This window comes from Macaca thibetana, chromosome 4, assembly GCF_024542745.1.
Source record: "Macaca thibetana thibetana isolate TM-01 chromosome 4, ASM2454274v1, whole genome shotgun sequence".
Lineage (NCBI taxonomy): Eukaryota > Metazoa > Chordata > Mammalia > Primates > Cercopithecidae > Macaca > Macaca thibetana.
This window is the reverse complement of record NC_065581.1, coordinates 106675338-106700839: the sequence shown is the minus strand read 5'-3', so window position 1 is coordinate 106700839 and position 25502 is coordinate 106675338. Positions and strand designations below refer to the sequence as shown.

Here is a 25502-nt window from a genome sequence, read left to right as displayed (position 1 = left end):
GCAAAGTTGTCGCCGAGCCGGGAGCCCGTGTAGGGGCCGCGGCGCCGCGGCTCGGGGGGCGGCCGGGCGGCCGGCGGCGGTCGTGGCTCGGCGGGGCCCGCGCGGCCGGGGGGCTCCTGGGGGTGTGCGCCCCCAGCCGGCTGCCCTCGTGGATGCCTCCCGGCGGCGGCGGGCCCATGAAAGACTGCGAGTACAGCCAGATCAGCACCCACAGCTCCTCCCCCATGGAGTCGCCCCACAAGAAGAAGAAAATCGCGGCCCGGAGGAAATGGGAGGTGTTCCCGGGAAGAAACAAGTTCTTCTGCAACGGGAGGATCATGATGGCCCGGCAGACGGGCGTCTTCTACCTGACGCTCGTCCTCATCCTGGTCACTAGCGGACTCTTCTTCGCCTTCGAGTAAGTGGCGGCGGCCGCTCCCCCGACGCCGCGCTCCCCTCGCGTTCCCTGTCCCCCGCCCCTCCTCGGGCTGCTTTCGTTTTCTAGAAGCCTTATCTACTGTAAATTGTTATATAATGCCAGCCCGGGCTCCCTCTTTTTTCTTTTAAATGTCTGATTGCTTTTGGGTCCCCAGAGAGAATGCCGTTCTGGGCCGGGCTTCTGGGAGCAGGGAGGGAAGGGGTCCACTTGGAAGGGGGGCCAGGCCTTCCTGCTCCAGGTGGCGGATGGGACCCAGCAGGTGGGGCCGCCGGTCCTTTATCTCTGGGGCGCTCTCTATCGAGTTTGGGAACCCAGAAAATCAACCCAGATGTAGCCTGCCGTGGGAAGGTGGGGTGCGATAGATTCCTAAGCCAGGGATACATAGAACTGACTTTTCCCCCCTTGCTGACAACATATAGGGCATCTTCTTACGCTCAGTTGACTACATCTCCCATGTAACTTCGACGAATAATTGAGGAATCTTGGTTATTTCAGGTTTCAAAGTATCGGCTACCTAGTGTGCCCTGGATAGATCCTTTCATTCTCCAGCCTCTTACATGCTCACTCTGGATTCACAATTTCTTATTTGCCATAAGGTTTCTAAACTCTTCACTTTCAAAAAGGTTGCAATAAAATGTCCGAAACAAACAATTTGGGAACACGTGAAAGGAGATTTTAGGTCTGTTAAGGAAGAGGATGACACTACATGACAACTTCTGATTCCAGAAAGAGTCTGGACTTTAGGGATTATATCTGGGGAAAAAGAAAAGTGCATGCAAGTCTTCACCGTTTTCAGGAAAATCAAATTGACCAGTAGCAACTGTCCTTCTGCCAACTAATGAAAGGTCTTCTTATTTATTAACAGTGATTAGATAAAGCATTCCAATCAATTTCAATTGCTCTCTTTGCATGCAACATTTGGAATGCAACTCCTTATGTAATTTCTGGTATCCTATGTTCAATGAAAGGTGGAGTTACTTTTTTCCCCCCAGAATTTAAAAAAAGCAATATATTTATAGGGAGTTCTTTGGGCTTCCCAAATCCTGGGTTTTATTGGGCATGATACTCCTTCAGTCTCTGCCTCCTCCTGTTGGGTAGGCTTAATTAAAACCTTTTGAATTTATTTACTTTTGTTTCTGAGTAGGATTAATAGGCTCTAATTTCGTGCCGGGCTTTTGCTCTTCCAAATGCTGTCTCAATTGGAAATGAATGATCTCTTGACAATGTAATACTTGTCACTCAAAACCCTCTGACTCTCAGGAGAAATGTTTTGTATCTGGACACTGCTCTGATGAGCAGTTTTAACAGGACTGAGTTAGACCAGGCAATGAGAAGGATGTCAGATTTAAGCAAATTCCCCTTCCCCAGTTCTTCTCACACACAACTCCTCTCCCCCATTTCCGATGGTGTGTGCACTTCTCCGGGTCCCCCTTTGATGTTTAGGTTCTGTATCTGTTTGACACTAGTAAGTAGAGTCAGTGGGGGACCTGTGGACGGGAGGGGAAGGGTGTGAACAGTCATTCAGAGTGGCAGGGAGACTCACTCTACTTATGCTGCTGTTGCTCCCATGGGCCCCCACTGAGAGCAGCCTCTTGTCCTTACAGACCCTGGAAACTGGAAGAAGGGGCACAGAGGTTCCCCATGAGTTTATGTTATGTGTTAGGATAAACACCGGCACTGGAGCCATGGTGCCGTGTGGTTTAACAGAAATGCCATCTCTTTAATGGCAGATTTAGTTACAGGTGCTCCTCTAGTTGCAGAGTATTCACTGTGTTCCTAATGTTTTTTTTTTTTTTTTTTTTTTTTTTTTTAAATCTTGAACAGATCCAAATCGGCACTTTTGCTCTTTTAGCGATTTTAACTGTGGAGAAAATGGGTTAATTTTGTGGTTCTGTTGCAGAGCTCCAGCCACAAGTGTGCTCCATGGAGAATGATGAATATTTCATATTCTGTATATACCCAAATCCCCACTGTATGGTTAGGGATTCCCCCAGTTATTACTTAACATCTTTTATTTTGTTCGTTCAAACATAGCTTCTAACCAAACCATCATAAATTCATTTTCGTTTCTTGATCTCTGCGTGTATTTTTTCAAGAGTTCCCAAAAGTCCTCACTAGCAGGTTGTTAGGGATCTTTCTCTGCGTCAGTGTTGTGTTAACTGATGACTGTAGGAATAAATGTGTGCGCTGGGATTTTATTAGCTACTGTTTGCAGCATCTTTTTTTATATCAGCTCTGTGGGAGTGTATGTGTGTATATGTGTGTGTGTTTGGTCTCCATGGGTGTTGCTTCAACTAGGCAATTTGACATTTCAAGAAAGCAAGAGGCCCATCCTAGTATGATGCCTCTGTTCAGAAAAATCAGAGGCTGTTCAAGCTATAGAATATTATGGTTTAGCTGAGAATATTTGTCACTGCATTGCTTTCAAGTTCTTTATTCATAAGTTAAATAACCAATTTGACCAAATTAATTTGCTAGAGACCAAAGAACAAGTTAACCCCATGCAGAGAAAGAAAATACCAATAGGCCAATCCCTAAGCGAGATCCAGAAGAAATGCCAGTACTGCCTGCCCCTGGCCTGCCCTTCTCCTGCCTTCCTCTAGTTATTTATTGAACACATACTATGTGGTCCCCTATTTTGATTGTTTAATTTCATGTCTAGATAGCTTTTTTAAAATTTATTTTTAATTTTTTATAGAGATGGAGTCTGCCTATATTCCCCAGGCTGGTCTTGAACTTCTGGCTTCAAGTGATCCTCCTGCCTTGGCCTCCCAAAGTTCTGGGATTGTAGGTGTGAACCACTGCACCTATCAGGTCCAGATAGCTTTTTATTGGAGACAGAGTCTCACTGTGTTGTCCAGGCTGGAGTGCAGTGGCACAATCATGGCTCACTGTAGCCTCGGCCTCCCAGGCTCAAACGATTTTCTCTTCTCAGTCTTCTTAGTAACTGGAACTGTAGGTGTGCACCACCATGCCCAGCCAAGTTTTGTATTTTTTTGCAGAGACATAGGGGTCTCACTGTGTTGCTCAGGCTGGTCTCAAACTCCTGGGCTCAAGTGATCCTCCTACCTTGGCCTCCCAAAGTGCTGAGTATAGGCGTGAACCACCACACCTGGCTATCATGTCTAGATAGCTTTTAATGTTAGTAAAATTCATTGTCAAACATTAGAATTATGTTTCGCCAGTTACACAAAAGCAAATGAAAAGTGTGACAAGAAGAACGAATAACTTAGTCATTTAGTTTTAGCCCTCCCTTGTCTGCAATTCTTCTCTTATCCCAGTTCTCGTTCCTGATCTTGAACAGATGGACAAGAAAGTTTGTCCAAGAGAAATGAACTTACTAGAACTCAGCAACAGGTGTTGATACAGTCTTCAACCCCTGGAGAAAGGCAGGGTAGGAATGATTATTCCCACATCTAAGATGAAGTGACAGAGGCTTGGTGAGGTTAGTCACCTAGGGTCGCACAGCTAATTAGTGGGAAGGCTTCTGGCTGCAAAGCCAGTGCTGTTTCTGACTAATTGTGCTGCTCCTCGTTCAAGTCTAGAGTACTGGTTAAAGGCATGGATTTTGGAAGGACAGACCCTAAGCTTATTACTAGCAGTATAACCCTGGGCAAATGATTGGTCTTTTTTAAGCCTTCGTTTCCCAGTCTGTAAACTGAGATTAATAATAATCTACCTTTAAATGATGGGAAGATTAAATGGAGAACGTATACTCTGCATAGTATACGGTATAGTATATACAGTACCGTATATGCTATACTGTGTACCAGTGTTTGGTACATAGCAAGGGCTCAATAAATGGTTCATATTGTTAGAGTAAACCTTAGAAGTAGCCCCCGCAAGGACTCTGGTCACCTTTTTTTGAGAGCATTTTGAGGAAGGGAACATGTAGGTTAATAAGCAACTGTGACTGTGAAAAACTCAGAACTGTGCAGTCTGCTATTAAAGACCTGGCTGGGCACAGTGGTTCATGCCTTTAATCCTAGCACATTGGGAGGCTGAAGCAGGAGGATTACTTGAGCCCAAGAGTTCGAGACCAGCCTGGGCAACATAGTGAGACCCCATCTCTAAGTTTTTAAATAAAAATTTAAAAATATAAAAATAAAATAAGCTCCTTTGTGTGAGTCCAAGGAGCCTCTGTGAAACTGTGGCTTTGCTGTTACCCATTCAGAATGGGAGTCCTTCAGGGATGTCTGGGGACCTGTCCTTATCCAGACTGGATTTCATTTTTGTATTTGAAGCCACCATCCCAGAACAGTGAAGACAGTACAGAAAGCTACTAGAAGCAACCAGATGCAATACTGTACTCTTTCTCAAGCAAGGAGGGACTGCTTGTCTGTTGGCGTCTTTATGCACCGTGTGGAGTACTGATGAAAAGTGACAGCATTTCATAGCTGTGTTTAGGGGAGGTGGGGAGTCGACTGCAGTGCTATCCAGACAGCTCACCCTCTTTGCAGCTATTAAGAGTCTCATCAAGGCTGTCTATGCAATGTCGTCATTCTCACATTCCCAGAAGTAGAATTTGAAAAGATCAGTGAACATTAACAATTTCTTCTTCTCCCTGACATATGCACACATACAGCCTGCTTTTGTTTATAGTTATAATTTTTAAAATACAAAGTCTTTGGTCCTGAAATATTAAACTGTCATAGTCTAGGGGTAGAAGGAAGGAAGGAAACTAGGAGGTTGAGTGAGGTTTGTGTTTTCAGCAGCATTTATGAGGTGAGGAAGGTCTGCTTAGATCTGGGGCTTGACTGGGTCTCCCCATTCTACACTGTCACCACAGACAAGTTTGGACGTGTTCCTGGGGCTCAGACACTTGAGAATGTGGGGACATTCTCAAATTTCTCATCACTAGAAGTCTATTGATGTTTTGTTTAAAAAACCTTTCTTTCTCTCTTTTCCTCCCTCCTTCCTTCCCTTCTTCTTTTTACATTTAGCTAATTCCTCTGAAACAAATGATGAATAATTGGGGAGTCAGTAGAACTGGGATCATGTTTGCTTTGAAGATGGAACTTGGGGCTCTCCCCTGAAAATAAAAGTGTCATTTCCAAGAACGTCTCTGTTATAGACGGGTAACTTTTATTTTCTAGTAGAGGGTGCTGCCTTTATAACATATAATGACCCCATATTTTCTTACCACACCCTGACCATGCAGAACTGCATCAACCTCTCCACCATCTCAGAAAACATCTGCATAGGGTCTCATCTGTTTTTTCCAAGTGCTGGCCATGCTGTGCATCATAGAACACCATGGGGTTGATACAGACAATACATGACCCTCAGGACCTTACCACAGGACAGTTCCTAGGAACATAGTACATGGAGCCAAGGACATTTATAATCCACTGTGGTTCCACAAGAACTTTAGGTGACTTCAAAACCTTATGATCCATTGACATGAAAGCACTAACCCATTCATTTGTGTACGTGATCAACACATGTCAGTTCCTTGAGGATAGGGACTGGCCTTGTTCACTGCTGTATCCCCAGGGCTTAGAATAGTACCTGGTCTATAATAGCAAGCTCCCAGTAAATATCTACTGTTTAATGAAGTAATGGTAATATTGAAACACTTCAGAAAATACCTTGCTTGTGCTTTAGTTTTTGCATTTTGTAAAGCTCTGTACATTAATAAAGTTTATAATTAATAATGTCTTGTAGAACACATTTGCCTCAGAAACTTTGATTATTTGATGTAATTCTTCTGAATTTAAGTGTGTTAATTAAAGCAGAAGGAAAAGCTTTTCTTAGTTATTTAGAAAACTAGTGATAACACTGGGATGTTCTCTTGGCTAACCAAGACTTCTTTCTAGTATTTATTTTTGAACTAAATGCTTTAAGCAAATAAAGCACTCTGGGATATATTTGAATGTTACCTAACAACCACCAACACCTAGAATAATTTCTCATTTTATAGGCTCTTCACTTTGGACACTTGAATTTATCTAATAAAACTCTTAAGGATACTATTGACTACACATGTTTTATTGTGTTCCCTTTTAGCTAGTGGGAAGTGATACTAAATTGTGCAGAAAGGACTCCTCTAGGTTCCTATAATAAGATAATGATGGTTAATTATTTAATGGGCCATATCTGCATATCCTGGATTTTTTTTTCTTTTTCAGTACAGTGTTGCACATAATTTATTCATGGCAGAGTTATTATGTCTTAGCAAGAAAATTTAAATTAAAAGTTGCAAGGAAGTGCATTTGTTATTTTATAGCTGAGGTTGTTAGGAAAGTGAAAAACAGTGGTGATCAATAGATACTTAATTAGTTACATCCAGGAATTTGGATCTAATAAAATGTCAGTTGATTCAGATAAGCGTTGGGGACTAACCTAATGCTTTTGTTCAGTTCATCACTAAATATGAAGGTTGGTCCCATTTCAAACTTATTTTTATAAACTGGATGATCTTCTACCTCCCTAATTTCCATCTTTTAAAAAATGTAATGTGAGATTGATACAGAAGATGATATATAACACTTACAAGTTTTGAAGTAAAATACTGTAAAGAGCAGCCATGAAACTACCACCCAACCCAAGAAGCTCATCAACACCAATGCTTTGAGTCTACTCGGTCCTCTGTCTTGGCCCAGTCACATCTACCTGCCCCTCCTTGAGGTCGTCACAGTCTGAGCTTGGTAATTATCAGCACCTTGCTTTGTCTTCTCTCAGAGACTTTGAGTGTGTGTATTCCCAAACAATAGGTTGTTTGGTTTGGTTTATTTTTCTTTACAAATATGGTATCATGCCATATGTAGTCTTTTAAAAATGCTAACATTGATTTAATATGGATTTAACATAAGATAGCATCACAGCATAGGATTTAAGGCAGTCTGTTCATGAATCCATGTAATTCTGCAGATGGCATAACTTTTATTTTGGAATGATTTCAAACTTCCAGAAAGGTTGCAAGACTAAAGAACTCTGTATACTCTCCATTCAGATTCATCAATTGTTAACATATTTCTGCAACTATTTCTGTCTTTTTCCCTCTCTCCCTCAATCTTGCTATTAACAGTTTCCCCCTCAGACCGCTGAAGAGTAAGTTGCAGATATTATGTTCCTTTACATCCAAATACTTCTGCATGTAATTTTTAAGAAAAAGGATGTTCCCACATAAATACAGTAATGGTATCAGTTTTAGGAAATCTAACATGGATACAACAGTCCACACTGAGATTTTGCCATTTGTCCCAATATTGTTGGGTTTATCATCATGATATTTGTTTTCTATTTAACTAATGTGTATTTTGTTTCTCTTTTCCACCTTTTGACTTCTTTTAGATGAATTGCACATTTTTAGTATTTCATTTTATCTTTAACAAAATTTTAGGCTACATTTCTTTGTGCTATTTTTATTAGTTTTAAGAGATTACAATGTGCATTTTTAACCTATTACAGTCTATCTCCAAATAATAGTATTATTATTCACAAATAATGCAAGAAATAGAAAACATTATAATTCCTCTTACTCATTCCACCCTTTGTACCCATTGTCATATATTTTACATCCATATATGCTGTAAAGCCAGTAAATGTTATTATTTTTAAACAATCAGTAGTATTTAAAATAAAAATAAATTTATGTAAAATAAATATATTTTAAAACACATATACACATGTATAAGATATAACACATATATACATATGTACATATATTAAATAGAGATAATTTTAAATGGACTTTTATATTTATCCTCATGTATTTACCATTTCTGGTACTCTTCATTTCTTCTAATTATATCACTTTCCTTTGGCTTAAAGTACTTTTAGCATTTCTTATATGCAAGTCTGCTGGTGACAAATTATCTTGGTTTTTGCTTTTTCTGAAAAAGTTTATTTTTGCCTTAATTTTAAGAGCATATTTTTACTAGATATAGAATTCTAGGTTGATAGTCTTTTTCCTATCAGACCTTTGATGATATTAGCCCATTGTCTTCTGATCTCTTGTTTCTGATGAGAACTTAGTTGTTATTTTTTTTAGCATTTCTTCCCATATGTCATGTGTGATATTTCTCCAGCTGATTTTCTCTTTATCTTTTTTTTCAGTGGTTGGAATATGATAACATGCCTATGTATGGTTTTCTGTACATTTATCCCACTTGGGGTTTGCTGAACTTCTTGGATCTGTGGATTGATATCTTTCATCAGTTTGGGAAATTTTTTCATTCTTTTTTCAAATATTTCTTTAGTACCTCTTTAATTATATATGATATCATTTTATATAGTCCCATACTTTTTAGATACTTTATTCCATGTTTTTGTCAATTATTTTCTTTTCCTCTTTGTGTTTTAGTTTGGATAATTCCTGTCAGGTTGTCTTCAAGTTTAATATTTCTATGTTAAGTCAATTTTGATATCTTATTTTTTTATTTTGAGCACTTCTACACTTAAAAAATAGTTTTTAAGGAGTCTCCATTATTCTGCTGAAATCCTCCATCTGTTCATGGTTGGGTTAATATTTTCTGCTAGATCCTTTAACATGTTTATTAATCATCCTTTAATAATTCCAACATCTACATCATTTCTGAATCTGTTTCTTTGGACTGTTTCTTCTCTTGATTATGGGTTATATTTTCTTTCTTCCTTCAAGCTTGTAATTTTTTTATTGCATGCCAGACATTGTATATAAGAGAATTATAAAGTCTATAGTAAGTTAAATTATTTTTTTCAGGCCACTAGTGTGCATGAGTCAATCTAGTTTGTAATGGAAACAGGTTTGGGCCTTGGGGAAGTTTCAGTTAGATTCATTTTATCACTGGCTTCAAATGTTTTGAGGGCAGAATCAGGACTTCCCCCTTAGCAGGGCTTGAGATCTGAGCACTGGAAAAACTCTGGAGGTTTTTAAATGCTTTACAGCCTAAGAGCAGCTTACGAAACTGTGGGAGATTTCTGTTTTTCAGCCTGACTGCTGGCTTTTTGGGTCACTGGGAAGTTGTCTTTGTGTTCAGTCTTGCACCAAGTTTCTGTACCTCAAGAAATCTGCACAGCTGCTGTGCCACAGCTTTTGGAGGGCTGTTGCAGTGGTCTGAGTGAAGGCCTGGAGTACCTCAGAGTGACTTTCTCAGTTTTTACATTCTGACCCTTTATACCATACCCTGAAGCAAGGTCCTGTAGGCTTCAGAGAAGATGTCTCTCTAGTCTCCTGCCCTACCCCCAGCCTTTGGTGTAGTTTTGTTGTGTTTTTGGTAAAGATCATTTGGTAAAGAAAGAGTGGCTGGTGGCTAGGCCTCCTTGGAATTATAATTCATATGGCAGTCCACATATGGCCATTAATGTGGGTTAAAAATTTAGCTGATTTCTCCTCACTCCTGTTTATGGTGGATTCCTGTTCTTCCTGCTGCTTTGCTGGGGAAGGAAGCAGCTGTTGGCCTTTTTTCTCTTGGGAAGGACTTGACACATTTAGGCTTCTTTGCATTCTAAGCTCCCTGACAGATTTTTTTCAGACTATACTTTTGTAGCCAATCTGGCTTGTTCTCATTGTTAGAGTGGGAGTGATTGCTCTCACAACTTTCAACTTGTGATTGTTAAAAACTTAATACTGTATTTCTCAGATTCATTTATGTTGTTGCATATATATGTAATTCATTTTTACTGCTGTAGGATTTGATTTGTGTAAATATGCCCGGTTTATTCCTCATATGCTTTTTAATCTTTCTTTCTTTGACTTCTTACTGATTCTTGGCCTTTGCTGTCATTTTGTATGTAATGCAGAATCTGCAAGACTCTGTTTTACAGATTTTGATCCTCTTAAATGTGTCCTGCCAGTGACTATGACATCTAGACCCAAATGCTTAGGCCTGGATAAGTGAGAGAGAACTTAGCATGGGATTCATTGGCTTTTACGTGATATTAAAATATTTATTACAATGATAAGTCCTAGCTATCAACTGATCATTGAAGTTGTATACAATTAAGAGCATGGTTTATAGAAATGTATATCCTTATGATGAGTGAGGTACTTTATCACAGATCTTCATCTCCTAGCTTAATTTGATGCCAATTTTTCTTGATTTTAAAAGAAAGCTAATTTTTTTTTCTTTTCTTTATCCCTTATAATATGTTGTGCCTTGAAGCTCTTCTCTGATCTCATACCTAATGTGTGTACAGTCCCCTGTGTGTGTGTGGGGACTTCTCATGTAGCCAGCTTTCTTTGGAAGACTTGACAGCAAGGGTTTCTGATTGAACCAGCCAGGCCTCTGCTCTTGTAGACTTTCTAGTCTTTGGTGCTTACCTGAGAGAAAAAAATTGTTTCTTCTGCCACGACTGGACCCAGAATGAAGAGAAAGATGTGTGTGTGTGTGTGTGTGTGTGTGTGTGTGTGTGTGTGTTGATCCCCCTTGACTCCAATCCTCCTATCTGTAGAAGTTAGATGATCTTTAATTTAGGTCTGTTTTTGCCTTTACCTCCTTTTCCCTTCATAGCTGGAGCTAACATACCATTAGGGTAGACCTCCCTGTCCTCTTCTAGAGACTTTGGACATAGACTTGATTTCAACTGCAATGGCACTTTTTTATTTTATAACAATTAAAAAATTTTTTTTTGAGATGGAGTTACCCACGCTGTTGTTGCCCAGGCTGGAGTGAGTGGCGCCATCTCAGCTCACTGCAACCTCTGCCTCCTGAGTTCAAGCAATTCTCCTGCCTCAGCCTCTCGAGTAGCTGGGGTGATAGGCATGCACCATCACACCCAGCTAATTTTGTATTTTTAGCAGAGACGGGATTTCTCCATGTTGGTCAGGCTGGTTTTGAACTCCCGACCTCAGGAGATTCGCCTGCCTCCGCCTCTCAAAGTGCTGGAATTACAGACATGAGCCACCGCGCCCAGCCTATTTTAGAACAACTTAAGCACACTTTAGTGCACCATTTAAAAACAGCAGTATAATCATTTCTGTACATCTTCAAACTAGATTTTAAAAACTGCTGACTTCCATGCTGTTGAGAGCCATGGGAATGAGGCGGGGCACAGCAAGGCAGCTGATAGAGGAGGGTGTAGCCAACGGCCCTGCCTGTGACTTGCCCTGAGATAATCTTATCAGTGGAGGAATGGCGATCTAACCCACTTGGGAAGGAATTTGAGCTCTATAAGTCTGCTATCTTTTGGTGGTTTTCAGGCATGGCTCATGAATACAAGGCAACAGCTTATTTTAACTCTAAATACCAGAGTCTATTTGAGATGTTACTTCTACTTGCTGATAAATGATTGCCCTTCTTGTACTGATCATAGAAATAAAATAAGCCTCTAAAATGTGTGTTCATGGCTACTTCCTTGACATAATCTGGTATTTTTCTCAGTTTTCACTTTTCCCTTTCTCTCATAAGATCTCTCGTAAGTGTACCATCTCTCGTGGTATGAGATACTGTGACTACTTTTTCTTTCTTTGAAACTTTTTCTGTAACTTCTAGGATGTTCCTCTCCCACTTACCTTTAGTTAATTTCCTTTTCCCCTGCATCACGTATCTCTTCTTTCTTGCTTGCTTTTAATTAACTTTGTTCCTCTTTCTCCGGCCTGACTTACTTTCCTAAGCAAGTTTGCACGGTCATGGTGGTTGCTCTGGCCTTTTCAAATGTGACCTTCATCTCTGTGTCTCTGTCCCCTGCTTAAAGCACCTGCCCCCGACCTGGCATTTCCTCTTGCCTGTAGAGATCTTTGCTGAGGTGTCCTCTGATTTCCAGAAAGCAAGTCATTGAAAGCTGAATGGCCTGCAGTTTCTTCTCAATAGAGAGTTTCAGGGCCCCACCGCTCTCAGGAAAGAACATTTCCTGGGTTGCAGAACTGTGGCCTGGGAACATTCTCACTTCCACCCTTCCCGCCTACCGGTAGCCATCAGGCTCTGCGCCTCCTTTCCTTCCGTGTCTCTTAAACTGCATTCTTCCTCTCTGTGTCTATACTTAAGGTTCTGGTTCACAATCATTTCACAGATTCTTTGACACTTTTCCCATAAATAGGTGGAGTCTGATTCCTCTCCTCTGGAATATGGGCCAGCCCACGTATGAAGGACAGAATGTGGCAGAAATGATGCTGTGTGATTTCCAAGGCGAGGTTAGAAAACATGGCAAGGTTTCCACCTGCCTCTCCCTCTCTCTCTCTCTCTCTCTCTTTCTCTCTCTCTCTGTCACTTGGGACATGCACCTTTGGAGCCCTGAGCTGCCACACAAGAAGTCTAGCTCCCTGGACACCCCTGTAATACAGAGGCCGTGTAGAGGGGTTTAGACCACATAGCAATAGAGGTGACAGTGGAACCCCAGCTGAGTAAATGAACCTTCACATAATTTGAATCCCCCACCTCCATGACCCCACCCCACTCCCACTTTTTTGAGTCATCCCAGTGAAAGCCAAATGGAGCAGATATGAAGAGTTCCTGCTGAGCTCTGCCTAAATTGTACAGTGATGAACAAAATAACATCATCGTTGCTTTAACTTACTATATCTTGGGACACTTTATTATACAGCCACAGTAACTAGAAAACTGAACTGCCACAATGTTTCAAATGAAGTGTTGGGACTGGTTTGGGGCATGCAGTGATTCATGTATGACCAACAACACTAAAGTTACAGTGCTGAAGTTTGAGAATTTAAAAAATAAATGGTAAATCCAGGGTCAGCTCTTCCCACTCCCTTCCATTCCAGAATGCTTCTTTGAGCAGGAGAGACAGGGGTTGCGACCAATTCATGCACCCATGATTTTGCCCAGTCCCAGCACTTGCTTGGCAGAAGCTGCCCTTCATCTCATGTGCCCTGGTGGGAAAGTAGTGAGTACTGACAGTTTAGGCCCTCACCACCCCACGCCTGGATGGTGTTGCCAGCTTTCTTCCTCACTCCCTGTCTCTATTTTTCTTTTTATTTGTTTATTTTTTTGAGATAAGGTCTTGCTCTGTTACCAAGGCTAGAATGTAGTGGCATGATCATAGCTTACCACGGCCTTGACATGCTGGGCTCAAGCAATCCTCCCATCTCAGCCTCTGGAGTAGCTGGAACTACAGGCATATACCACCACACCTAGCTAATTTTTTTTTTTTTTTTTTTTTTTAGTAGAGATGGGGTCTCACTATGTTGCCTAGGCTGGTCTTGAATTCCTGAGCTCAAGTGATCCTCCCACCTCGGCCTTCCAAAGTGCTGGGATTACAGGTGTGAGCCACCACACCTAGCCTCTCTGTCTGTATTATTCCTTCACTCTGGCCTTAAAAATCCCAAATTCCACCGGGCGTGGTAACTCATGCCTGTAATCCCAGCACTTTGGGAGGCTGAGGCCGGCGGATCACGAGGTCAGAAGATTGAGACCATCCTGGCCAACATGGTGAAACCCCGTCTCTACTAAAATACAAAAAGTTAGCTGGACATGGTGGCACGTGCCTGTATTCCCAGATACTTGGGAGGCTGAGGCAGGGGAATCACTTGAACCCAGGAGGTGGAGGTTTCAGTGAGCTGAGATTACGCCACTGCACTCCAGCCTGGTGACAGAGCAAGACTCTGTAAAAAAATAAATAAATAAATAAAATAAAATAAAATAAATTAAAAAAATCCCAAGTTTCTTACTATACTGTGTCTGTTACATATATAGTGATACACTCATACACCTATTGGGAAACTAAATCTGTGCAAAACTGTACAAAATCAGCACTTGAGGCCTTTCTATTTTTCTCATAATTTATTAAGAGCAACAGATGAGAGTCTCTGTTCCCTAAGATCTCAGCGTATAGCAGTCCTGTTGATGTAGATCTGTTTTTGCCTTTACCTCCTTGCCCCTTTATAGCTGGAGCTAACATACCATTAGAGTAGACCTCCCTGTCTCCCTCTAGACATAGAAACACAGCTCTCTTAGGGACATCTTTTTGACACTGTCATGTACCAGGATGTTCACCCCTCTCTGGGTTAGTGAGAAGGCCAGGGGCCTGTTTCACCTGCCTGCCATGCTGTTGACACACCAAGGCCTTTCCAGAAATAGCCTATGGTGGCCTTGTGGTCTGCAGAGCCTTGCTGTCCCACAAGGGGACAGCTAGGCAAGTAATGACTCCTAGCAAGCTGATCTTTCCAGTAAGCCTCAGATTTATATAATCAAAGCAATTTATCATCTTGAATGCTCCTATTTAGGGGTCTTTTAATGCCATGAGTTTCCCATACTCACATTCTTGATGGCAGATAAGGGCATTTTTGAACATAAAATCCAAAGTCAAGTTAAATTCTGCAGCTATATATGGTCTATTTGTCTTTTTAAGCAGGAAGAAGAATTCTTTACTTAAATTATCTCACACTTACAAACTTGGTACAGATTTTCCTGCCTCTCTTTAAGATTGAAACCCATTCAAATTAAATTTCAGCATGGCCCTAACATACACAGTCAAATGGTGATGATGGCTCTATTTAGGAAACACACTGAATTTGTGTTTGTGTTCTTATTCTATTAGCTATAAGCATATTTTGCACAGATATTTCAAGAGGTATGCTCTTGTCTGCTTAAAGGTAGCTAGATACTGAATGTTGGAGAAGCCCACTCTTCCCATCATAAAATTACTACTTAGGATTAACAGTGTTTTATATAGAAACTGTATTTCTTCTTTGGCTCAAAAAAATAAAGGTAGGAAGCATTGCTTTTAAGCTGTATGCCTTTATTGAGCTAGGAAACTACTAACATTCTGTTTTTTAATTTAGAAGTTGAAGTGGCAATGAAGTAGAGTTCCACTTATTTCTATCTAAGTTCTCTGCCTCTTGGCTTCGGATGGTGAGACAAGGAATGATCTACCAGGACAATGTCATCCCCTTGAACCTTAGATAAAGATTATTCTTGAGTCTTATGTGAAATTGTTGATTTTGGATGGTTGTGTGGATTTGTGGACCATAGTTGGTATTGTCAAGAAAGATCTCAGGTTTCCCTGAATGGGAGCCCCAGTCAAGCGTAAAGGGGGAGACTTAAGTTTGGAAATAAATGGAGAGTCGTTCTCCTTACTGCCCATTCTCTCTTCCCCCAGAATTAGTTTTCTTTTGCTGCTGTAATGAATTGTTACAAACTGAGTGGCTTGAAACAACACAGATTGATTATCTTACAGTCTGTACATCAGAAGTCTAGTCTAATCCTGCTCTTCCTGGGCTACAATCAGGGTGTCAGCAGGGCTGTGTTCCTTCTGACAGCTGTAGGGGAAATTCTCTTTCCTTGCCTTTTTCGGCTTCTGGAGCTATCTTGCAGCCCCCTCCCTCCATCCTCAAAGCCAGCAAGGCTCCGTGTCTTCCTTCCATCATCACACGCCCCTCTGCCTGCAGCCAGGAAGGGCTTTCTGCTTTTAAGAACCCATGGGATTGCTCTGGGCCCACCTGGATGACCCAGGAATTTCAGCTCAAGGCCCTTAATGTATCACAGCTGCAGATTCCCTTTGGTACTGTAAGGTAATGTGTTCACAGGTTCTGGGGATTAGGATGTGGATGTTTTGGGGGAACGTTATTCTCCCTTCCACACCCAGATTCTTATTGTTTCCTGTACGAAGCTGGACTTGAACTTCTGAAGACTTTTCTGCATCCCTCTGAGGGGGGCAGTCCCGAGACAGTAGGAGATTATTTGTCTGGCTGACCACAGTGTCTATTATGGTTAATGACACTTGCCTTTTGCAGATGGGTCTGCCATCCAGCGCAGAGACACAGGCTTTGGGGAGACAAACCCAACTGCCAGGGGAGAGAGAGGGAGTCCAGCCTGGCAGGCAGCATGGGGTTAGCTCCCCAGCCCCACCAGCTCCCCAGCTCCCCAGCTCCCCAGCCCCCAGCTCCCCAGCCCCCAGCTCCCCAGCGCCCCAGCCTCACAGCTCCCCAGATGGCCCCAGGTAGGCAGAGACTGGGGCAGAGGAGACAGAGTGGACAGTGACTGGATTCAGTAGAGTGTGGAAACAGGGACGTGTGTCCCTAGGGAGCAGGGTCCCTGTCCCAAGTCTGATGGACCGCTAGAAGCTTTTGCCCAGCAGGCTGGGTGGACCCAAAAGCGCCAGGCCAGGCTGCAGTCCTCGAGGGAACCTGGCAGGGTCAGGGCAGGGATGTGGTTACTTCCACTGGCGTCATGTCAGGATGGAGGGGCGGCCTGCCGGCAGGGGGAAGAGTCTCTAATGCCAGCTGGGGCAGTTGCTGCTCCATCCCCTATGGGGCTAAATTGAGGGCCTGCTGAGCCATCCTTCATCTGGGGGGAAGAAAGGGAAGCGGAGGCTGGAGGCCAGGCTGAATCTGACATCTAACTCAATTTCCTTCTCAGTGTGGGATAGTCCTGTCTCCTCCAAAGAAGATTTTAAAGTACATGAGTGTCCCGCTGCCCCCACCAAGACAGAATAATGGGAATGATTACTGTTGCTCCAGAAACAGCTTGAATAAGTACTCCTTCTTCTGGGCCAGGAGGACTGTAAAGATGTTTTATAGGAACACAATTGTATCAAATTAAAATGTTTCTTATTTTGTAATACATTTTGCCATTCTTATTTATTCTCCATTTTTTGCTTAGAGAAAGGAATTCTGTTGTTATAATGACTCCTCTGAAACGATGGCTCATTGCGTCTCCACTGACCGGTACAAAAGAAGAGAAAAAGCTCTATGTGTCTGACAGTAAACATTTAAGTGGGGATTTAGCTTGCTCATTTCCTCAGCATCCACAGTTAGGTTAACTCAGTCTCCAAAGAAAAATGGGTTTACTTGAAATGTCTGGTTGTATACATGGATCAAAATAATTAAGACGTTTACGAAGCTCTGCAGTTTTCCAGAGGGGACCTGCATGACTGTTTTCCAGGCAGGTTGTCAGACCTTGCTTTCCTGATTAGCAGCAGTTAGGGGGCTGGATAAAAGCACCCCTTCAGAACAGAGTCTCATTTCCATTTCTTTCAGGCCACTTATCTTTTCCAACTGTTTTTCCCATATCTTCATAAATGTTTCACTCTTCTTTTGTTAGTATTTCTTGGTCTCTTGAGTCAAGAAATATTTACTGAGTATGATTGCATGCATAAGTAGCGTGCGTTAGAGATACGATACCTGTAAGACAGCACAGTGCTGGGTAGATCCGGGTGCTGTTGTCTGTTGCCAGGGCCAAAGTTGGTATTTTGTAAGTCTTCGAATAAGCACATGCCATGGGATAAGAAATAAAAGTGTTTGCCTCATCTGTCATCTGTAGTTGTGTATATATGCCCTGTCTTCAAACGGGCTTGGGTCTCTTCTCATAATTTGTGCCTTTCCCCTCATAATAGTCTGGTTTCAAAGGTACAAAAACAGTTGTTGTTATTGTCACTTATATGAAGAATACAGAACTCCTAGAAGGTTGACGAGTTCATGAAGAAGAAAGCTCTGGAACCAGGATCCCTCATCTTGGTGGACTTCCCACCACTGGAGCGGCTTCCCTGCTGGGCCAGGCCTGACCCCGGCAAGGGCTCTCCCAGGCACACATTCCTTTGCACATTGCAACTGTCAGGAGACGGGGCGTGATCTCACCATTCTCCATGGCCCCTTTCCACAGACCAGGCTGTGGAGTGTCCCTGATCCTGATGCCCCACACGGCATTTTCTGCAGGTGCAGGTCCCAGGTGGGTCTGTGGCAAGCACTGGTCAGATTACTTTGAAAGGGGGCAGGGAGGATGACATTTGAGGCAAGGAGAGTTTTACGCAGAACCATTCGTGTTGTCACCATCGGGATTGGATTAAAACCTTTCAAAAGCCATCAACACTGAGAAGTATATGGTAACCTCCTTCTCCATCACCACGTGTAATTTATATACTGAAATACACTGTGAACCATAACATTTAACTTTTCCCAATTGCAAAATTCTGAATAAATTCATTGAAGCTGAACTTTTTTTCATTTTTTTCTTGCCCCTTCCTTGCTGCCTCCCTAGACCATGGTGTGGTCCGCCCTTGGGCAGCTCAGTGGAGGTCCCACTCGCAGACAGTGGGATAGAGGGATAGAGCCACACCACTAGCCATGGCTCTGCAGGCCTTTTTTGGTGACCCTCTTGAATGGTCCTCTCCCCGTGTGAGAAAGGCTGCTGTCACCTTCATCTTGAGAGCTGCTCCCAGCACTGTGCTCTGTTCCTGGGAAGGCAGCAGTGGGGTTGATGACTGGATAGCCCCTGCTGCACCCTGTACCCCCAAACAGTGACCTTCAAACTTTTAAAGGGTGACCTGCACCCTCTACATCCAGCAACACATCATGGAGATCCAGGACACACACACACAGAGAAAGGAAAATTTCATGAAACAGTACTTATTCTGACCATGTGTAGTGAACTCTATTCTATTCTACTCTATTGTTTATTCTAGAATATTTCACTTAAATGATGCTTCTTGACCCACCAACTTGATTTCATGACACACAACCTGCAACTTGGAAAACACTACTCTGTACCCCAATTCCCTGAGTCCCTCGCTGCTGCCCATGGATGTCAGGATGCCTCGTACTCTTGTGTTCATCCTGCTGTGCCTTTTGCTCAGAACTCCTGCCCCATTCCAGCCACGAATCTGTGAAATGCAAACAGCGGACGCCTTCCTGATGCCCCTGGCAGTAACCCTGCAGCGTTCCCCCAGGTCCTGCTTTCTTCCTTTGGCTCTGCCTCTCACCAGCGAAGGCCGGGTTCCCTCTTCAGCTGTGTGCGCCTTTCTCATCCCCTGGCCTGTGCACTCACAGAGCCCAGAACCCTGTCTTATTGATCGTTGTCTCCTGTGCCTCTGGTACTAGTGTGTGGCTCACAGTAGGCACTAGATCAATCTTTCTAGCACTGCATTAAAAACAATATGCCCTTGAGTGGAGGAGACAGCCCAAACTTGCCGTTAAACCTAGGTGCATCCATTTCAAGGTTTCCACGTATGGAGTGTTTGCATTAGCTGCCTTCATTATTTATTTATCAGATGCTAAAGCCTTGCCACAAGAAGCATTGATGTAACTTATCAGTAACCCAATGTTGAGATGTAGAGTTCAAAGATAATAGAAACATTATTGTTTCAAATAATGGGCTCTAAAAAAAGCTTTTTTTTAGAAGCATAAAAATATGTCAAAATAGGCACTTTTCAAAATAATACTTTTTTCTTGTTGTTAACTATCATCCATCTCTTGGTACACTGTATCTAGAATGTTACTGGGTATATATACAGGCACCATTTTTCTTTATTTCTGATCATACAAGGGTAGAACTGGTTAAAAATGCCCTCATTTTATAGAAGAAGAAACTGAGGCCCATGAGGCTGGATGACTTACTCAAGGCCACAACTGTAGTGAGAAATGCACACCTGCTGAGGTCACAGCAAGATGCACACCTGCTGAGGTCACCCTGCAGTAGTGAGATGCGCACCTGCTGAGGTCTCAGCTGCAGTAGTGAGATGCACACCTGCTGAGGTCTCAGCTGCAGTAGTGAGATGCGCACCTGCTGAGGTCTCAGCTGCAGTAGTGAGATGCGCACCTGCTGAGGTCACAGCTGCAGTAGTGAGATGCGCACCTGCTGAGGTCACAGCTGCAGTAGTGAGATGCGCACCTGCTGAGGTCACCCTGCAGTAGTGAGATGCGCACCTGCTGAGGTCTCAGCTGCAGTAGTGAGATGCGCACCTGCTGAGGTCTCAGCTGCAGTAGTGAGATGCACACCTGCTGAGGTCTCAGCTGCAGTAGTGAGATGCGCACCTGCTGAGGTCTCAGCTGCAGTAGTGAGATGCGCACCTGCTGAGGTCTCAGCTGCAGTAGTGAGATGCGCACCTGCTGAGGTCACCCTGCAGTAGTGAGATGCGCACCTGCTGAGGTCACCCTGCAGTAGTGAGATGCGCACCTGCTGAGGTCACAGCTGCAGTAGTGAGATGCGCACCTGCTGAGGTCACAGCTGCAGTAGTGAGATGTGCACCTGCTGATTGCTAGTCTGGGGCTTCCTCCACTTCATCTTCCCTTCTTAATGGGGTGAAGATGAAGTGGGATATTATGGTCCCCATTATCACGTCAACAAAGTATCTCTTTAATGTGAGATTTTTTGGACAATTTCTTGTTTTACGCTTTAATTTCTTTCTTGGGAAAAAGTGATGGGCAGGCCACTACTTCAGCCCTCATTTGAAGATATTAATGTTCTCAGACTGGCGATGTACCTCCTTCTTTTTTTTTTTCTAGACAAAGTCTCATTCTGTTGCCCAGGCTCCAGTGCAGTGGGATGATCTCAGCTCATTCCAACCTCCGCCTCCTGGGTTCAGGTAATTCTTCTGCCTCAGCCTCCCGAGTAGCTGAGATTACAGGTGTGCACCATCACACCTGGCTAATTTTTAAATTTTTTAAATTTTTAGTAGAGATGGCGTTTCCCCATTCTGGCCAGGCTGGTCTCGAACTGCTGACCTCTGGTGATCCACCCCCATCGGTCTCCCAAAGTGCTGGGATTACAGGCATGAGCCACCATGCCCAGCCTATACAGTCATTAACTCTTAACTCCGAATAAGAAATATGCCAATGGTTAAAGAGCATATGAGAAAGAAGAGCTGAAATATCTTCGAAGGTATATAGAAGGCGATATACCTTCTGTTGCCTTCTAAACTGGACTTGCTGCATTGTACAAGAAAAAATTATGCTAATTTTCACCAGAGTTCGTGGATTTGGCTTTATTTTAGAGCACCTGCTCTCATTAAAGATGTTAGCACATCAAAGAAAATGTAAATTGAATTTCTAACAAGCTCTCTTGGATGGGAAAGGGGTTTAAAACAGAATTTCTTTGTTTTGTCCCTTTCAACAAATACTATTGTCATGCTCCACAAGCTGGAACAATAACCTACCAAATAACCTGCTAGGTTATGAATGAAAGCATGTATTTTGTGAAATTTGTGGTCATTTAGTTGGGTTGGAACTCTATATAGGTTGAGTAAGGGTAAAACATTGAAGAAAATAGTCACTGATGTTTATTTTCTTTATTATTTTCTTCAATGTTTTACCCTTACTCAACCTATGCACCTGGGAAAGGGGAAGGCTGCCAGTTGCTCTCTTCCTGTACCCTACCATGGACCCACAGCCCCTAAACTCCAGTACAATTATTCTCTGCCCTTTTGTTCTCTGCCTTAAGCATTAAAAAAGGGTTTAGGGCCGGCCTGAGAACTCTGTCTTCATTTGTCACGTTGTTTCTTTGGGAAAACACATTCCCAGTTTCCACCAACCAACCTACAAATTAACTTTAGGGGCCGCCTATTCACTAAAAAAGAAAGCTGATTTCTGTAGAGCTGATTAGCTGAGCAGAGCTCATTAGCTTAGCTTAGTTTAGCAAGTATGATCTCATTAGCTAATGTGACACCATAACATAGACACTCTCACCCACCAGTGTTGGGAAGCATGAAAGGCGGTCCGGAAGTGGCAGGCCTCATGGACCCTCCTGCAGGAGGTCGGACCTCCCCTACTGGGCTCCTGCTAAACCAACACCAGCATGTGCCTCGGCAGGTGCTGAGCATGGCTGGCACAAACAGGAGGACCTTTCCCGGCGGGGCCTGCCTGCACAAGCCAGCTGCTTGGTAAGGGCTGGTAGCTTACTTAACCCACACACTTCCCCCATAGTAGGTACTGTTATTAGTTCCATTTTACAGATGAGAAAACTCAGTGTCATATATCTTTAGAGTCTATTGTACACAAATAGAATATGTTGAACATGGAAAGTGGCTTTCTGTCTATTTATTTATTTTTGAGAGAGTCTCACTCTGTCACCTGGCTGGAGTGCAGTGGTGTGAACTTGGCTCACTGCAACCTCTACCTCCCGCGTTCAAGTGGTTCTCCTGCCTCAGCCTCCTGAGTAGCTGGGACTACAATTGTAAGCCACCATGCCTGGCTAATTTTTGTATTTTTCGTAGAGATGGGGCTTTACCATGTTGACCAGACTGGTCTCAAACCCCTGACTTCAGGTGATCCGCCCACCTGGGCCTCTCAGAGTGCTGGGATTTACAGGTGTGAGCCACCGTTCCCAGCTGGAAAATGACTCTTTTCTAAAAAATAATTTATGTCCACCTCAACTAATTCCTAGGGCCTTTATTCAATATCCTTTGCTTTGATAAGACTCCCCAGTGGTGACAGAAGCCTTAGTGGATACTTGGGAGTTGCTTTAGGGAGAAGGTCTCTCCTTTCTCTCTAAAGTGCCCATTTGAGGGGATAAAAATAGCTGTTGACAGTTTCCTAGCAATGAGTCAAGGACAGAAGGTCCCTAGGGCAGGTGGCACTGTGCTTGGTTCATAGACACTAAATGGAAGCTGGGTCCTTGTCTTTGGTTAGATAACTTGTTTTTAAATAAATTTTTTTTTGGAATATTTTAGATTTAGAGAAAAATGTTGAAAACAGTATTACAAAACTTTTTAGTTTGCTTGTTGATATTTCAGCTCTTCTTCCTCATATGCTCTTTAGCCATTGGCATATTTTCTTATTTGGAATTAAGGGTTAATGACTGGATTCCTTCTGCTCTACTGACATTGCAGGAAAAAGGATATATCAGTAAATTAGACGTAATGGTGAAAAAAGCAGCCCTCCCAGGTCCCATTCAGAACATTGACAGGGATGCCTTCAGAAGTGGCGGATTTCAACCTCAGTGGGTAAAGAGAAACAGGGCCGAAGCTCCTGTTTTATTTATTTTTGCTGCTTATTAAAAAATATACATTCTAAGTAGTTCAGGAGTATTTTATGTTAGGGTCTAAATCCAGAAATGTGAAACAAGCAGAGCAACCTATCTGGGAACTTTTTTGCACCGCCAAAAGATCCAGCGCAAAACCTTCCGCAGGTGAGCTCTTTTTTTTTTTTTTTTTTTTTTTTTTTTTCGAGACAGAGTCTCGCTGTTTTGCCCAGGCTGGAGTGCAGTGGCACTATCTCCTATCTCGACTCACTGCAAGCTCCACCTCCTGGGTTCGTGCCGTTCTCCTGCCTCAGCCTCCCGAGTAGCTGGGATTGCAGGCACCCGCCACCATGCCTAGCTATTTTTTTGTATTTTTAGTAGAGACGGGGTTTCACCGTGTTGGCCAGGATGGTCTCGATCTCCTGACCTCGTGATCCACCCGCCTCAGCTTCCCAAAGTGCTGGGATTACAGGCGTGACCAACCGTGCCTGGCCGAGCTCAAAATTTTTTTAAAAAAATATTCTTTCCTCTTAAAATCTGGAAATTTTGGTCAGAAAACCTCTCCAAGGGTTGATATTAATAATGATGATGTGGAAAATATGTTGTACTGTTAATAATAATCATGGTGCATTTTTGCATAAGCAACTGTATTTTGAGCAATGATTTACTCAATTATAAGTGATTCTTTATTATAATTGCCTAACTGTGCTTGTCACTTTATAAGTGAGGCTCTAGTTAGTGCTTTGATGTAATGACTGGCCTTAAAAATAAAGTGCTATGCAAGCAAAGACATTGTGTCATGAATTTGTAATGACTTAGTGTGATGGAGCGGGTGTGCTAACATGAAGATTAAATCATGGATGGGCTATAAATGGAGAATTCTGGATGGTTATTCCCCATCCCCCACCTCCCCAATTTTTCGCTCTCTGTTGCCCCTTCTAAATAGGATAATGTCACCCTTGACCATCATTTGTTTGAGTTCAACCTTGTCCTTTTGAGGGCATGCTTTAAAAAATATGAATTCCCAGTGGGAGAGGTAATGTGTGAAATTTGTATCATATTAGCCCCAGAGCATGGATTAGCTCGTCACTTTCCCACCAGGCCTGAGGCCCTGAACAGGAAGCTGCAGTTGGAGAGGGAGCGGGGTGGTTCAGAGCTTGGGATCATGGAGGACCGGGTGCTGAGAGGTGCACAGGAGAGAGAAAGAAGGTTGAAAGGATTTGAAAGTTGAAGGGATCCGTGTATCTGTCTGGCTATTCTTGAACATGTGATGGCTCCTCGGGTATTGCTATAAGTGGGATCATAATTCTCAGGTTGACGTTATGATGTTGACAGATTAGGACATTGAATCGTGCCTTTGGTTGAATATGATTGCAGAAAAATATTAGCTCAGAGAGCTGGATGGAATTTGGCCTGCTGAGCTAATGGAGTATTCCCAGCTTTAGAAGAAATATCTGGTTAAGCCAGGGGTTCCCCAGCAGGGTTCTCACTGCCCCGTTGCTAACTTATGTCGCACCTTTAGGTAATTGTTAGAAAGCACTCCTTCAAAATGGTTTATTTCTGCTGTCAGAAAATTATCATTATATACATATTTTTGTTAAAATAAGACATTTCCCTCTGCTGGAAAATTTCAAAATAAAGATCTAATTCCATGAGGTTTACAGTGTAAATGGTGCCGCTAATTGTAAAGCCCTTGTTCAGTGTACAAACTGCGCAACTGAACATGCAGCCTTGCTTCCTTTTTCTCCAGTTCTCTCTTCTCCATTTCTTCAGCAATGTTGAGTCCCACCGAGCTAATTGCCTGACATGCGGAAGAGCCTGTCTTTGCGGGTCAGAGAGGCAGTGAGAAGAGGGATAGAGTCTTGCTTGTCAGACTCCAGCTACAAGGCGTTAAGACATGCACTGGCTTTTTATTTTAGCATTGCCGTTCTCAACCTTGGATTAGAAGTGCCTGGATGTATAATAGAATTTCCATAAATGTAATGGGCACACATTATGGGCTAGGAATTTTATACGTCTCACTATTCCTTACAACAAATGACCCTATCATGTAGGTGGTTTCGTGGCTCAAAGAGGGTGGGTCCATAGCCACCCACCTAGTAAGCAGCAGAACCGGGATATGGACTCAGGCTGCTGGGCTGCAGAGCTCCTCGTGTGCCTGGTGGGTTTCCACACCAGGCCACCCTGTAGCCCCGCCCCTGGGAAGGGAGTGAGTGGCACCCTGCCGTCCCCTTTCCTACATGGCCCCTGTGTATAGGCAGCAGCGCAGAGGTGTCTCTGGGTAGGGAACCCTCCGCCGCCTAGGATTCACTGGGGATGAAAGTCCCGGCTGTTTTATACTCTTCTAAGTTTGCTTTCCTGTTAAGCCAAGATTTACTGGCTGCGAGAAAACTTCCCAGCAGTCCCCTAGAAGGAAAACTAACTCTCAGTAGTCCTCCCATTAGCAAACAAAACTCCCCAAATCATTTTTGTAGACTGCCCAAACCAAGGCACTTTTCATCTGAGAAGACACAGCAGTTGTCTCAGCTCTAAAG

The 25502-nt window shown here is 43.0% G+C and overlaps 1 protein-coding gene across 2 annotated transcripts in view; it reads left to right on the top strand.

The window, feature by feature from the left end:
* Window positions 1-152: 152 nt before the first annotated feature.
* Window positions 153-25502, top strand: part of ZDHHC14 (zinc finger DHHC-type palmitoyltransferase 14) — a 299829-nt gene continuing 274479 nt past the window's right edge. For both annotated transcript variants that reach the window (XM_050786737.1, XM_050786736.1), the window contains exon 1: window positions 153-397. In XM_050786737.1, coding sequence (XP_050642694.1) covers window positions 153-397 — 245 coding nt within the window. The remainder of the gene's footprint in view (window positions 398-25502) is intronic.